The 15,513-nt window shown below is 36.6% G+C and overlaps 1 protein-coding gene across 1 annotated transcript in view; it reads left to right on the top strand.

The window, feature by feature from the left end:
* The window catches only part of LOC148943139 (uncharacterized), a 77,900-nt gene that overhangs the window by 11,875 nt on the left and 50,512 nt on the right, over positions 1 to 15,513 (top strand). The window contains exons 3-4 of the mRNA XM_089102449.1: positions 6,179 to 6,330; positions 10,403 to 10,583. Coding sequence (XP_088958575.1) covers positions 6,179 to 6,330; positions 10,403 to 10,583 — 333 coding nt within the window. The remainder of the gene's footprint in view (positions 1 to 6,178; positions 6,331 to 10,402; positions 10,584 to 15,513) is intronic.

Raw genomic sequence — 15,513 nt, 5'->3', positions numbered from 1 at the left:
TACGTTTTTCACCTCTAAAGATAACTAAGAAAAATTAAACCATGAATTTTTTTTCATTCTAATAAATTTTGATAGGAAATTTCAAACTGTTAGTTTCACGTTGGGTAATTGGAATCAGCACAAAAAACATGGGCTTTTTTATGTGTTTCACATTTTCAGATTTACAAGATTTTAGTTATTATTGACGAGAGGAGCTCAAAACTATTCGCTGCCTCTAACGGTTTCATTTAGACCCTAATCAGTATATATACACTCAAAACATAACATTGTTTTTTTTTTCTTTAAACCTGTGTTATAAACTAATTTTTATGCTAATAATTCATTTTTCTGTTTTTATTTTTATCACTGTGCCTCAATAGAATAGACAAGAATGTTTATAAAAGCTTTTTCTTATACTGATCTTTATGCTAGTAATTCATTTTTTTATTTTTATTTTTATTACTGTGCTTCAATAGAATAGACAAGAATGTTTATAAAAGCCTTTTTTCCCCAAAAAATAAGTATAACGATTTGTTAGCTCCCAAATAGTAATCATTTTTCTTTCTGAGAGGCTTTACCTAATAAAAAAAATGGTAATATCTTTTAAACAGTTTGTGGTAGCGAACAGAAAGAAAGGAGTGACTCGGCCCATTTGTAACCAAAGATGTAATCAGAAGCTACGATTATGACAAATTTCCCTAAGTTTTGAAAGGGGGGGGGGGGGGAAGTCAAGCAATCTTAATGAAAACTACAACCTCAGATTCAAAATATCAGAGAACCCTACTACAGAGATTTTTGTCTCTTTTCTACAAAAAAAAGTGTAATTTTACGTTTTTGTTTTTTTGCCAGAAAAAATGATCAAGGATGTGTTTGATTTATTTTTTTCCAAAGGGTGATGGCATGGCATTGATCCAATACATCTGCTACAACCAATACTAATAATACAACTACTACAACTCACTGCAGTTTCAAGTCGCCTGAGGCCGACACAGCTGCTTGTGATCCTGCTCCATCCCAATCTATTCAAAGCCTCCCTCTTTATAACATCTCAAGAAATTCTAGTTTCCCTTAAATTGCTCCTTAAGATATCCTCCCACCCAGTTTGGGAACGACCTGATTTTTGTTTGGCTCTAGATGGTTGGCCGACAAGGACGATCTTTGACAATCTATCTTCCTTCATCAGCAGAATTTGTCCTAGTCATCTCAACCTTTCTCTCACTGTATCTCTCGAAAGTATGATTGAATCAAAATTTTCATACAGCTTACTGTCTGAGATACGGTAAGTCAGTAGGGCACTCAAAATAATCTGTAGGTAATTTACGGAAAACATCTAGCAAGTACTCCATCCTTTGTAGTTCCCGTACTGAAGAACTACACTTGACCACAGTCGTTATTGTAGCTTCCAATGTTCTAAGTTTGGTTCGCAGACTTATCTTCCTATTCTTCCAATTTTTTTCAGCTGTGAAAAAACACCCTGGACTTTGACAATTTTACTTTTAACATCTTCACTGCACCCCACCGTCTTTACTAATAATGCTACCTAGGAAAGTGAAGTTTTCCACTTTATCGATCTTTTTGCTTCCTAACATCACGTCTTCACCTTCACTTGTTCCCGTCTTTGCGATTTAGTCACCTTAACATTAATTTTCAAACCTACTCTTGCACCCTGAACTCTCAAAACGTCCGAAAATTCGTTCATTTTGCTAGCATTTCATCTAGGATGCTCAACTCATCATCATAATCTAAGTTTAGGAGAGTTTTAATTCCTAAATTGGTTCTGTGTCCTCCTATAGCCTTTGTTGTGCTCCTTAAATAAGTTCTATCAAAATCTAACCTGTTTAAGTCTTTATTTATTATGAAACCAACTGCTAACCTTATTGTCTACCTTAACCACAGCAATGTTATTCCTGTACATGGCGCTAATTACTTTAATGTGTTTATCTGGTATATCATCCTTTGATTGTCTTTGCTTGTATATTGTCATGGGTCTATTGGGTATTCATCCTTTAAAGATCCAAAATACGGCTAACATGGCCGGTTCAGTTGCCCCCCCCTCGACTCTCTAGTCTGTTAGTGAGAAGTTTGATGTAGCGTCTAGAGGTTTGATGCAGCGATGGCTGTTTTCTACAAGTACTTAAATTCACCCCCTTCTCTAAAGCCTTCTCGTATTGTGGCTCCGATTTTCCAGCCAACAAGAACGACACAGAGGCACACAGATCGGTCCAATTATTTCGAGGCTGGCAAACCGAGAAGAGAGAGGAGAATTTTTCTCGGGGAGAATTTTGTGCGGAGAGGAAAGTTTCCTTTGGTAATTTCATGGAATTCGCATGCGGAATTCTTTGTATTTCTCGTGCTTTGTTTTTGGCTGCTGAATTTTATATGTGGAGATATGTTCCGGGTAAATTTCTGCGGGTAGGGAGATGTCTGGGTGGATTTTCTGCGGAAGAAAATTCCTCCGCGGAAACTTTCTACCGACATAATTTTAAAATAATCAGAAATTAGATAAAAATCAATTATTTTTTCAATGAATGTAAGGATAATTTCTCATGGGGAATTGTCCGGGGGGATTTTTGCGGGAGGAATTTTTTATGGGGGAATTTTTTCGTAAAAAGCTTTTTCTTAGAATTGTCGAAGAAAAGAATTATCGTTTTCCACGGAAGGGGGAGGCAGACTACCGGTATTATTTTTAAAAAAAGATAAGAAGTTAAATATAAAGAAAACAATTTTTTCCAACTGAAAATAAGGACTTAACTCCCTATTCTTAATTTGGGATTCCCGAAACGCAAGGACCGTTTAATTGGAATAAGAATCTTTTTTAAATCACTAAAAACTATAGTATAAAGATCGAGGGATTTATGAGGAGACAGCCCACCCCCATATATACAGAATAATTTCTGTACGTTTTAAGTTTTGATGTTGCTCCTTACTTTCAGTTGAAATACTTGTTTTTTATGTAATTTCTTAATCAAGGATGATTTTTCTTCTTGTGAATCATTTACCTTTTGAAATTTTCTTGCCATATGTATGTCGAGGTTGGGCGACGGTTTGGAGGATGTTATCAACAGTGGTGCAAATTAGCAAAAATGTTAGGGGGAATACATTTTAAAAATCCAAGGGGGGGGGGTATCTTTTTCAATGAAAATATGAAAAAATCTGTATTTTCAAATGGAAATACTGTACCACAAAAATATTTTTCAGAATTTAGGGTGAATACCTCCCTATTCCCTCCCGTTGGTGCCACTGGGAGGCAATTGCCCCTAGATTTTCGATATGTTTCTCTTTTCATCGAGAATTAACGAAAGCAACCCCCCCCCGTAAGTTTAAAAAATCCTTTTTTCTATCTTCTTTAGTTTTTTTTTTAATCATTGCCCTCCTTTTCCTCTACATTTTCGAGAATTAGTGCTGCTGATTGAAGCAGCGAATGTCTAAGAAGTATTCTCCAAGCCAGTCGGGAAAATATGGCTGAATTGAGCTAGACTCTCATGCCGGTAAAGTCGCGTTGAGGAACTCAATATTATTAAAATTTTTCCGTGGACATACTGAGATTATCGAACTTTTCGCAGCTACAACCCAGTATAGAGCCAACCACGAGGCATTGTAACCAAAATTTTAAAATGCGTTAAAAAATATTTTAAAATAAGTTAAAATACGTTTAAAATGTTTTAAAATACGTTAAAAAATGTCTAGTGAAAAAAAATCGATAGTTTATTCAGGAATATAGGCAATATTTGGATTTGTCTTCATAGTAAAATGTTATTGAAATTTATGCAAATTAAAAAAAAGCCTAAAACCGCTCTCAAAAGACCTAAAAATGGCAGTGGATCGAAACGAAAACTGCACCGTTGGAATCGCAATCCCTGAAAATTCCACAAAGGAAAATTACAGCCCCCTCCCTTCCAACTTGAATAAAAAGGAAAACCACATTTTTTGCATTGGAATCACTGATGTGTCTTTTTTTGCTTTGCTTTGTTTCTTTTTTTTTCTAAAGAGAAATACCTTGAGTAGAATGTGATTGAAGAGGAGCGAGCGTAGCCATGTTGGGATCAGGCGGCTTGGCGGTGCAGTGAGTTGTTATTAGTAGTAGTATCTTGTTCTATATAATTGATAAGGTCAGTAACTCACTGGAAATGATGGTTCCTGTACCTGCTGCAACCTGGTAAAGAGTGGACTGTATCATAAAACTACCTGATGAGGAGGAATCGACCATTTGGTGAAACGGTGCATTAAGACAACTAGATTTTTTTTTTTTTCCCGCGGTAGTTTTCCTAGGTATTTGCTTCTTCTGCGTCCAAGACCGATAACTAGGAGGGTTCAAACCTCATAGGACGTGAGAACCTAATTGTGCCTTGTAAAGGTCTTGGCTCGCTCTAACCTCCCTGGGGACAGGGGAAGGGGCTGAAGTGTTTCTAAGCTCATGTCATCTGGATGAAAATTCGAAGTGTTTGTTGTATCTCAACAAAACATAGTCAAAAGGTTTTTTCTGTTGCCTAATTTTGCCTTTTTAAATGTCAGGGGCTCATTTAACCGCTGTTGGGGAGGAGGAACGTCAAGTTTAATATTTTTTTGTTGTTGAGACATTTTTCAGAAGGGGTTATTAGATGTCGACCAAACTAAGAGGGAGAAAAAAAAGCAGAGTGTCTAAAATGAACATTTTGGTAGCCCATCTTTAAGTTCAAACTAGAAGGGAAGCAAAAGCTATCGTTCTTCCAATGCTTTTTGGTTTTGAACGCAATCCGACCTCTGTGAAAAACAAAGACTCTCAAAATTCCTGTCACTAGGCCACCTACCAGAATGGGGTGTTGGATCGCAACCCTAGTTGTTTGACAATATGAGTAAGGTAGCTGTCCGACTATTGCCTTTTGGGGTTCGCAATCTGATTCGACCTTTGTAGTGGAGGAATTCTCTTCAATCTTGTCATTATGACATCTACCATTAGGGACCATCATACAAAACAAGTTTACTGTAAAGTAAGAACTAATGTCCTACTTGTGTTTTTTTGGAGAGGAGGGGGAGGGGGGATCGACAGTTGGTCATACTTCACACTTCTGTGAGGAGTGGAAGGTTTACATTTTTGTAATCCGGACTTTTGCCTGAAAGTGGCTTTAGATTTCACCCCAATAGAGAGGGAACTTAGAGGTGATTTCTAACTTAAGTCATTTTGGTTTCAAACATGATCTATCTTCTTTAGGGGCTCCCTAGTTCTTTTGTCAGGAAATCTTCCAGAAGAGGATGTTCAATTGCAATCAAACGAAGTAGGAATATTCCGAGCTTCTTTTATTATTAACAGTTGTTTTTTTCTTGTTTTGTCCACTGTTTTCTTTAAAATATCATACCCGCTTTTTCTATGTTCTAATTTGTTTAAGTTCACAGAGTCGAAGATCTATAAGAAGGGGATACCGTTTTCCAATCTTATTTGCTTCACTGTAAGAGCGAGGGTCAAGGTTTTTCCTGTTTAATATATGCGCCTGATTTGAATTTTGTGGCAAGCAGGGGCGTCCCGATGGGGGGGGGGGGGAGAGAAGTGAGGGATGCACCGCCTCTCCAACGTTTTCGGCATTCGGTAAAAGTTTCGTCGAAGGCGAAAATCTCGGCAAAAATTTTGCAAAATTGCCCGAAATTTAGCAAAATTCCTGATTTCTGCAAAAAATTTGGCATAAATCAGGTACAATTCGGTAAAATTTACGAAAATCGCCCCCCCCAATGAAATGACTATTGGGACGCCCCTGGTGGCAGGGGCGTGAGTGAATATCGGGATACAACACCTTTTGACGTATCCAGGGAATATGCAGGGTGGCGGAAATCATAAAAAAAAGTTGAATATCTACAAGTGTAGTCTCTGATATCCTTCTTCAACCGGATCTCTGTCATGGAAGGGTTTTCATCTTCGTCCTTGAATAGTGGCTGTTAGGTCTCAATCAAAAATGGTATAAATTTACTGTTAGGATTTTGATTGCACCTCTAGAGGGTCGGAATCCAAGCCAATATGCATTTTATCCTATGTTTCTCCAGAAGTTTGAGCTATGGGTCATTGCAGCTAGAACACTTCACTGGGTCTTGATGCTGGAGGTTGAAGTGTAGTATTAGCCTAACTACCTTTAATGAAATATCCTTTGTGAAATTGAATTTTTTTTTACTATGCAGGGTCTCATCCTAATATCATATCTCTGATGTTAAAAAATAATTAATGTCTTGCTTGTAGTTGCTGCATATTATCGAAGATGGATACACAGGCATCAAGAAGCGCCAGGCTGCTTATCAAAAGCTACTCAGGATCCTACTTGCAAAATTTGCTTTCAAGGCTTTGTTCGACTCAAATCTTTTTGCAAACATGCGAAACTTCATTTTGAGCAGGTAAATGTTTTTTTTTTCGAGTTGATCTTCTTTAATAATTTGTATTAATATTGTTTAATTGCGCATCGGGGGTAATGGAGGGGAAAGTGGCTTTCGCCACTCCCGAACTTTTGGAAATCGATGGCGTCAATTAACAGTGAATTTTTGGTACTCCCGTATTATCCAGAACACACTCAAGAAGTAAAGTTAGGTCAATCCTAATGAAATATACCAAGATTAAAGCGGGCCGCCCAGAACGCATTATATTAAATACATAACCTAACCGAAATGCCAACTCTATATATTAAATATTTAATTAAAATATACCTACAACGTAGTTTTTCTCTTTAGCCTAAGCTAATTGTCTCCGAATATCGACAGCTACTAACCGATTTTCTCAGATTTTAGAAAGCATTTTCTAGAGTGTGTTCTGATTAACACGGAAGCACCGATTGTTTTTCGGTGGTGGTTGGGGGAATGTATTCTTCTAAATCTAGGAGAATGGGGAGGGGCAAATTTGTCGGTTTTATAAATAAATTTTTAATGAAAATACCAAGAAAAAGTATTCTTTTAATGTAAATACAGGAACTTTTGAACGATGCAGAAACTTTTGAACGATATTGATTGATATAGAAGGAATATATTATATTCCTTCTATATATATGTTACCAAGAGTGTCCGAAATCTGGTTAATGTCGACATTCACCCTTCAATGTCCCAAACTCCTTTTTATCTGCTTGGATTTAAGTAGCTTTGCGAGTAAGCTTTTTCAGTCTTCTGCAAGCTAAGATAGTAAAAGTTATAGTTAGGTTAGCGTGGATTATGTTAGTTTAGGTAAGGTTAGGTTAGGTTAACTTTGGTTCTAAATATCAGAAATGGGTTAAAAACCCAGGCTAACCCAATCTAACCTCACCTAACGAAACCTAGTTTAATCTAACCTAGCCTGTCCCTAACATAGTATCCTTCTCTTTCCTTATATTATAAAAGGATAAGTATATATAAAAAGTTTTTCGTTTTTGGGAGTATAAAGTATATAGGCTAGTTGAAGTTTGTCGCTACAGTCGCCGGTTTCGAGTATAAGATCATTGGTAAAAATTGTATGAATTAAATAAAAAAAATACAAGAAGTTTTTTCAACTGAAAGTAAGGAGCAACATTAAAACTTAAAACGAACAGAAATTATTTCGTATATGAGGGGGTTACTCCTCCTAATTTCGTATAGGAATTATGGCAAATTTCCCCAGTGTCAAATTTCCCCTGAAAAACTCATTCCCTGGAAACTTCCCTCCCAAATTGAAATTTATCCCCTTGGAAAAGTACATCAGTTAAAAATTCGACCCCCCCCCCTCACCTGAAGAATGTTTGCTTACTGCTCAATAACAAATACTATACGTAAACAACGGGCAACTTCTGTTGTTTACAGACCTTTCTCCAGTGGCTTTGCGGGGTCATGATATCTCCAAAGGTATAGTTTTTCGGCCTTTTAACTATGCTGAACCAAATGGCTATGTCAAAATTTTGATCAAACGATTTTGAGAAAAAAGGAGCGTGGAAGGGGGCTTAGTTTCCCTCCAAATTTTGGTCGCTTAAAAAGGGCACTAGAACACATAATTTTCGTTCAAATGAGCCCTCTCCCTATATTGTAGGACCACTGGGTCGATATGACCACGCTTGTGGAAAAAAAAACAAACACGCATCTGTGATCTTTCTTCTGCCAAAAAATACAAAATTCCACATTTTTACAGATAGGAGCTCAAAACCTCTACAGCAGGGTTCTCTGATACGGTGAATCTAATGGTGTTATTTTTATTAAGATTTTATGACTTGTTGGGGGGCGTTTCTCCCTTTTTTCGAAAATCAGGCAAATATTCTCAGGCACGTAACTTTTTATGGCTAAAAATAAACTTAATAAAGTATATGTTTGAAAAGCGATTCTTCTGATATTATCAGGAAAATTTGTCTATACCATTGGCTAACTATCCAATCAGCTTGCACTTGAGTGACAATATTGTCAGTTTATGACCATGAACGTTCCTAGGCTGTGTATTCGTTCAGGCAGAGGTAGAGGCTGAAAGTTTGAACTTAATACCATCAACCGTTCCTTGAGTATTTCTGATTATGTCCTTTTGACAGCTTATGTTGGCATAGTTTAGTTTTGGTAGCAGAAGTAGTAGTATCATCAGTATTAAAAGTAGTAGCATCTGCTTTAGTGGCCGTAATAGTAGTAGAAGTAGCAACAACAGAAGCAGTAGTAGTAGCAGCAGTACTAGTATGAGTAGAAGCAGCAGCATTAGGATGCAAATATTTTCTTTTGGTTAGTTCAACATCCCCTACTACAAGCCCTGCTAGTTTCAACTTCACGCACTAAACTGTTCCTAAGATATTGCTTTTACGCCCTTTTAACAACCTGCTCACCAACGGCATGCTTTGATTAAGTTTACCCCCTCCCCCCGCCAAATCTTTGAAAATTTCACCTTCGTACCCTTAGGCATAATTTTAATATTAGTCACAATAGTAACAATTAATATTAGCAACACTGCTACATGTAGCAGTGATAGTAGTGATAGTAGCGCGGACCCCCCTCCCCTCGCGGAAAATACCCCCCCCCCTCCCTCCAAAAAAAAGAAATACCCCCGTGGAAAACAAGGTTTTCCAAATTTGAGATTTTTATTTGAGTTTTATTTTTTTAATTTCCGTAGGGGGAAGGAATTTTGGTACTTGTGTATTGTGCGCCACTCACTCAAGTTTACGCTGTGTAAAATTCGAGAACACACCGTTTTTTTTGTTACTTTCTTCGTTACTTTAGAAATAAATTTGCGCTATAGATTTTCACATTAGGGGGGTAAGCATAACGGGTCTGCATGCAAAATTTGTTTGGTAGAATTATTTTGCATATTAGATAGAGAGAGAAATAAGTGTATTTTAAAGCCAAATATACGGCCATGAACACAGTAAAATAAAATAAATGAATATAGTGAATGGGTGTGTGTGTGTGTGTTGAACCCCCCAAAAATGCCCTCCCCCACGAAAAATACCCCCCCCCCTACTTCGGAAAATAACCCCTGCGGAAAATATCTCCTCCTTGGAAAATACCCTCCCCCCTGTGGAAAATAAGGTTTCTAAATTTGAAACTTTTATTTGAGTTTTTTTATAGTTTTAGTCAGTTTTTTTTTATAGTTGAAGTCAGAAAATAATTCTTTCTAGGTATATGGCCACTAAAAAATTACAGAAGAATAGCGAGGTATCTGGGTAAATTCCTCTTTTTCCCGTTCCCTAGCACTTTTCAACTAAAAGGCGCTAGAACTTGCCATTTTCTATCGAATGAGCCCCTTTTTTAAGTTTCTGTGTGTACTTCTGCCCTGGTCTAAAACAAAGAAACCCAAAAATAAATAAATATTAAATTGTGCCCACATCGCTCTTTACTTAAGGACCGCTTTTGCGCTGCATGTGTATATATATATATATATATATATATATATATATATATATATATATATATATATATATATATATATATATATATATATATATATATATATATATATATATATATATATATATATATATATATATATATATATATATATATATATATATATATATATATATATATATATGTTGTGACGCAACACCAATGCAAGGCAGTTGAAATAAATACCCGATGCAAGTACGATATGCTGTACTTGCATGTTGGCAATTCAGATTTCGCTGTTGAAATTGCTTCTTATTAATTCCAAATGCTCGAATGCAAGCACACTAAAATTGAGACTACATGTTTACTGGTAGGATTTCTCTGTAGGAACTTTCTTTTGAGGCGTGCTGGCATGGTATAGGTGCCCGTAGTGAAATCTCCAGCTTTTTTGGAGCTTTTCGTGTGAAAATTTTGGATTATCCTTGAGAATCCTTGAGGGAGCCAACCATCAAAGGCTTTTGTTTACCATCCTGACTACTTTTGCCAAACTTTTCCAGGTCTTATGGACCTGCAGAAATTCCTATGGATGTGGGTCGACTCTTACTGAACTCCTAGAGCCTTATTGTATATATGTTGTATATTTGAATGTAATAAATGGTATGTTATATCATTTTTTTTTCAGAATTTTATGAAATGTTCTTTTTGTGGTGATGAATTCTTTTCGAAAGATGCTCTCGCAAATCATATGAGAATGCCATTAGACACCATTGCTGATAGCCGATCTCCTTCTCCGCCAGGACGGCCAACTTCATCAGTGTATGCTCCAAGTTTCTCACACAGAGAGTCGAAGGAAGCTAATTACAGTAAGTTGTTTCTCCTACATTTAGGTCAATGTTTTCAAACCATAAGATTGCGACATGTTGCGGACATGACCAGCAATACCATGGAAAACGGGTTGCAAGTTAAAAATTTGCTTATATTTAAATTAAAATCAGGTTTTTTTAATAACTAAGATATTTCACTCAAAATCATATACAGATGCAAAATTAGAAACTTAGAAATGATATTAAGCATGGATCGAACAATCAGAAACGGCATTAATAGGCTCTATTGATTAAACAAATAAATAGGATAAATTTATTATTAGAGGTCGTGTGGTCACCGGCTTTGTTGTTTATCTATTTCTATGGTCATTACCCTAAAAAGAAAGAAAAAGAATATTCCCGGCTATTTTCTACCAACAATGGTCAATGTTCACGTTTACCAACAATGATTTGTCGCAAGTTTCTAGGTGCTAAACTTTGGGGAGAGAGAGGAAGGAGGTATTATAGGATTCACCTGAGAACACAGATCTAATTTTAAATGTTGACCACAACCCAGTGTTTTGGGATTTCCCCTGTCCTTCTTTGTGTGCAGACGTCGTCACATTGTGACTTGTCTCGTGGAAAGGAAAGTTCAAAAGAAAGGATATTATGTAAATAAATAGACATAAAAGAATCTGCTTAGGCCGGTACAGAGTCAATAAGCTTAAAAAAAACAGTCATAAATTAAAATTTAAAGATTTTACATGGCCATATCCAGGATTTTTGTTCGGGGGGGGGGGGGGTTACCCGATTTTTTTTCCCGTGGACTTTGTCTAACATCCTCGAGCAACATTACGTTAGCTCGAGACCGTTAGTCCGCCCCTTGCTTGCGAACGAGGACGCGTCCACTAGGCATACTTCGTATCTTTAAGGGGCTTTTTTTTTTTTTTTTTTTTTTTTTTTTTTTTTTTTTTTTAGTAACGCAAAAACAATACAGAATGTCTTTTCCCTTCTAAAACGGATATCTTTTCCCTTCCATGTTAAGCATTTTTTTGGTTCCATTGCTACTGAACCTTCGCGTAACTGAACCCCAAGCAATTAAACCTCTGTAACTGAGCCTTCTTGCAACTGAACCCCATTTAATTGAAGCCCCGTGCAACTCAACCCATTTAATTAAACCCCCGTGTAACTGAACTCCCGTTCAACTGAATCCCCGTGCTACCGAACTCTTGTGTAACTGAATGCACATGCGACTGAATCCCAGTTAACTGAACCCTCGTGCAACTTAAGTCCTTTAGTCGGTTTTTGAGTATTCTATGAATTTGAGGTAACATAATTGATCAAACCTTAGTTAGGATACTTACAAGTTCTACCTTATTGTAATTTTTGTTTCTTAAGTTGCAAGTTGCAATGTCTAAGTTGCCCATTGTTAACACATAAGAGTTTTATGTAAAAGGTTTTTGTATAAAACTTGTATGGGGCTCATTCGATTAGAAATAAAAAGATCCAGTCTGTTTTTTAAGAGTCAAAAGTAATCGTAGGTCTACCCCCCTCGTGTGCCCTTTTTTCCCAAATGGATCTGACCAAAATTTTGAGGTAGCCATTTTATTTAACACAATCCAAAGGTTAAATAATCATGTCTCCAAGGATCAGAACTCCTCCCCCCCCCCCTCACAGCCCCCGGTGCAAGGACTGTAAGTTATACAAGATGTCTATTCTTAACATATAAGATTTTTTTATTAATCAAAATGGGCATGTTTGATCCTGGATATCAAAACAAGCTTAGAGCATTAAGGTCAAACTTGAAAGGAATCGAGAAGGATGCCAAACACTATCAAAAAATGCTTTTCCTTTCGGGCCATGAAAAGGAAATATCAGTAATACCCAAGGAACGGCTGGTGGTATACAGCCGTCATATCGTTCGGGGAATGTTTAGTGACATCTTCAACTAAATCAAAAGCTACTATGAGCATCCACTTTTATAAGAACACGCACCGGCAATATCTCGGGTTCAGCTGAGGATATTAAGCTTAAACTTTCAGAGCATGTTGCCGGAAATGGTAAAAAGGCTGGAGGGCAACCAGTATACCTCCCATGTACTTTTAAGCTGGAATCTCCCCAAAGGCATTTGATCAAAATTTTGGTATAGCCATCTTGTTCAAAATAGTCGAAAAGTTAAATAACTACTCTTCCAGGGATGCCAAGCTCCCATAGTCCCATGTTTTAATTTTTCCTAAAACCCCCATATTTTTCAGGACCGCTTATTTTAATTCTTCCACTTCCAGGGATGACAAAAACCCCCATAGTCCAGTGCTTTCTGTTTTCCGCAATACCCCCGAAACCTCCATAATTTCTATGATCAGTTATTTTAATTCCTGTTCGTTTTGAGTTTCATTTATTCTTAGTAGTAATTTCTGGTCATTTTGAGTTTGAATTACTATAGAAATATGTTTCTGCTGCTCGTAAGTTTAATATGGTTCTTTACTTTCTTTGAAGAAATCTTTTCGGAAAAATATTTTTAATTAATTTAATGAAAGCGCACGTAATGTATTATCTAAAAAGTGTTAAATTAATTACGGAAAGGCCCCACTAACAGACATAAAAACAAGAAGAAATAAATCTGGCTTTAATGGTTTCGAAAATCCGTTGTTTTTTTTGGGGCAACAAAGCACAGTTTTTTTATGAATGATCTTCACAGGCATTTATTTTCTGACTTCAAAATACAAACAATTACAACATGGTGCTACATGTAAAGATTCCAGTTTGTTTTTCGCCCCATGCCTCATATTTGTAGAATACAGAACAACTGAAAAACGAGGGTTGAGTTGCATGAGGAATCAGCTAAATGGGATTCAGTTGCACGGAGGTTCAGATCCAAGAGGGTTAAGTTGCACTGGGGCTCAGTAAAATGGGGCTGAGTTGCACGGGGGTTCAGTTGCCTGGGGTTTCAGGTATACGAGGGTTCACTTACACGCTCGCCAAATTTTTAGTTTGCCTTTGATTAGTACTTGAGCGATGTGGTCGATCTTTGACTTGGCTTGTAAGAGAGAAAGAGATGAATATTTTGTTGGGAAAAAAGCTGAAGCCATTTCTTCTCTAAAATTTGAAAGAAACTCCAAAACCGATTTCATGTTTGCTTTCTAAACTACTACATTTGATATTCTGGATATAAAAATTCATTGGATATAAAAAATAGAGCAAAACTTTCTATAGAGTCTGTGTTTTTCTATTTGATGATGTATCTATCCTTTAGAATACATCGCTTTAGAATACTCCTCTCCAAATGGGAAAACTACCAGCAAAGTAAAGAATATGTGTCAAATTATAGCACATCTTGACGCATAAACAAATACATGGGGTTTTTCTACATAGCTCTTGTAAAGGGATTTTGCCGCTAACTAGTAGGCTCAAATTAAGATAACAAGATATGAGATGCTAAAATGTGAAAATGTTATTTCAATTGCAAGTGACAATTTTTACAATTATATTATCATGACATTGACACACAAATACACCGACAAAGAAACACAGACAAAATTCAAAATGACACAAAACTCAACAAAATTTCGAACGGCGAGGATTCATGGCAAATATAGATCAGGCATTTTCTCATACTCGTACGTTTTTATGGGTTACATTAAGCTTAATGAATCTTATATTTCTAGGATCAGCATAACAAGCATATTATTTTGATATATTTATTGATATCAAAATTCCTCTATTTAGAGTTTTAGTTACTACTGAATCGTGTCGCTGCTTACTTTCAGTTTGTTATCACGAACTGTTTGCTTATGAAGCCATATTTTATAGTTAGGGTTGATTCATTGTTATTATTACTGTATTTTAAATGAATAACCAATTGGACTTTGAAAATTATTTACAGGTCCAACAACGAAATTGCAAGAAATTTATGATTATACAAAAATTAAATCAATTTATAGAAATGGATGTTCAGCTTATGTGTGTTTGTATTGCTATTTCCATAAAAACTTTTATACCCAAAAAGTAAAGTAATTAGGAGAGATCAAGATAGTGTGAGTAAATGACGCATAATAAGGATATCTTTATTGCTCTAAAAGTCCTATAGCCATGGCGATACAAAATGAAAAATTCAATTCTAGATATAAAAAAAAACTAACTTAAACACTAAATAAACGAAACATTCCACCAGGTAGAAATAGCACTCATCCACACTTACAAAACGCTCGGCCCTCTCTATACTCGCAAGCCGTCTTTCATCAAACCTCTGGTCTTACACTTTCTTTCGCAACTAACTGAATTCTCGCTTTATACTCGCAGCCCGTCTTTCATCAAACCTGTGATCTCCTTACACTTCCTTTCGCAACTAACTGAATTCTCTCTTTATACTCGCAACCCGTCTTTCATCAAACCTCTGATCTCCTTACAATTCCTTTCGCAACTAACTGAATCCTCTCTTTATACTCGCAGCCCGTTTTTCATCAAACCTCTGATCTCCTTACAATTCCTTTCGCAACTAACTGAATGCTCTCTTTATACTCGCAACCCGTCTTTCATCAAACCTCTGATCTCCTTACGCTTCCTTTCGCAACTAACTGAATTCTCTCTTTATACTCGCAACCCGTCTTTCATCAAACCTCTGATCTCCTTACACTCCCTTTCGCTACTAATTGAATTCTCTCTTTATACTCGCAACCCGCCTTTAATCAAACCTCTGATCTCCTTACACTTCCTTTCGCAACAAACTGAATTCTTCATACACAATCATCATATAACCCACTGTCTCATCCGTACCTTCACAGATGGGGCAAAAGTGAGGATTTCCCTTATACTAAAGGTTGGGCAAATCTTGGAATAATAGAACCTGTCCCTCTTATTCTTTACGAACGGCAGAGAAAGTTACTTAGCTGGAGATCGAGTAGCAAAATTAAAGGCTTCAAAAATGCTCGCCTTCATGCGCGACCCCTTAGTGAGAGTTAGTTGGGACTTTCTTTCGTTTATCCTACACAAG

Source organism: Artemia sp. Qi Xiang Cuo, chromosome 16, assembly GCF_049724085.1.
Source record: "Artemia sp. Qi Xiang Cuo chromosome 16, ASM4972408v1, whole genome shotgun sequence".
NCBI lineage: Eukaryota > Metazoa > Arthropoda > Branchiopoda > Anostraca > Artemiidae > Artemia > Artemia sp. Qi Xiang Cuo.
This window is presented reverse-complemented; position numbering and strand designations above follow the sequence as displayed.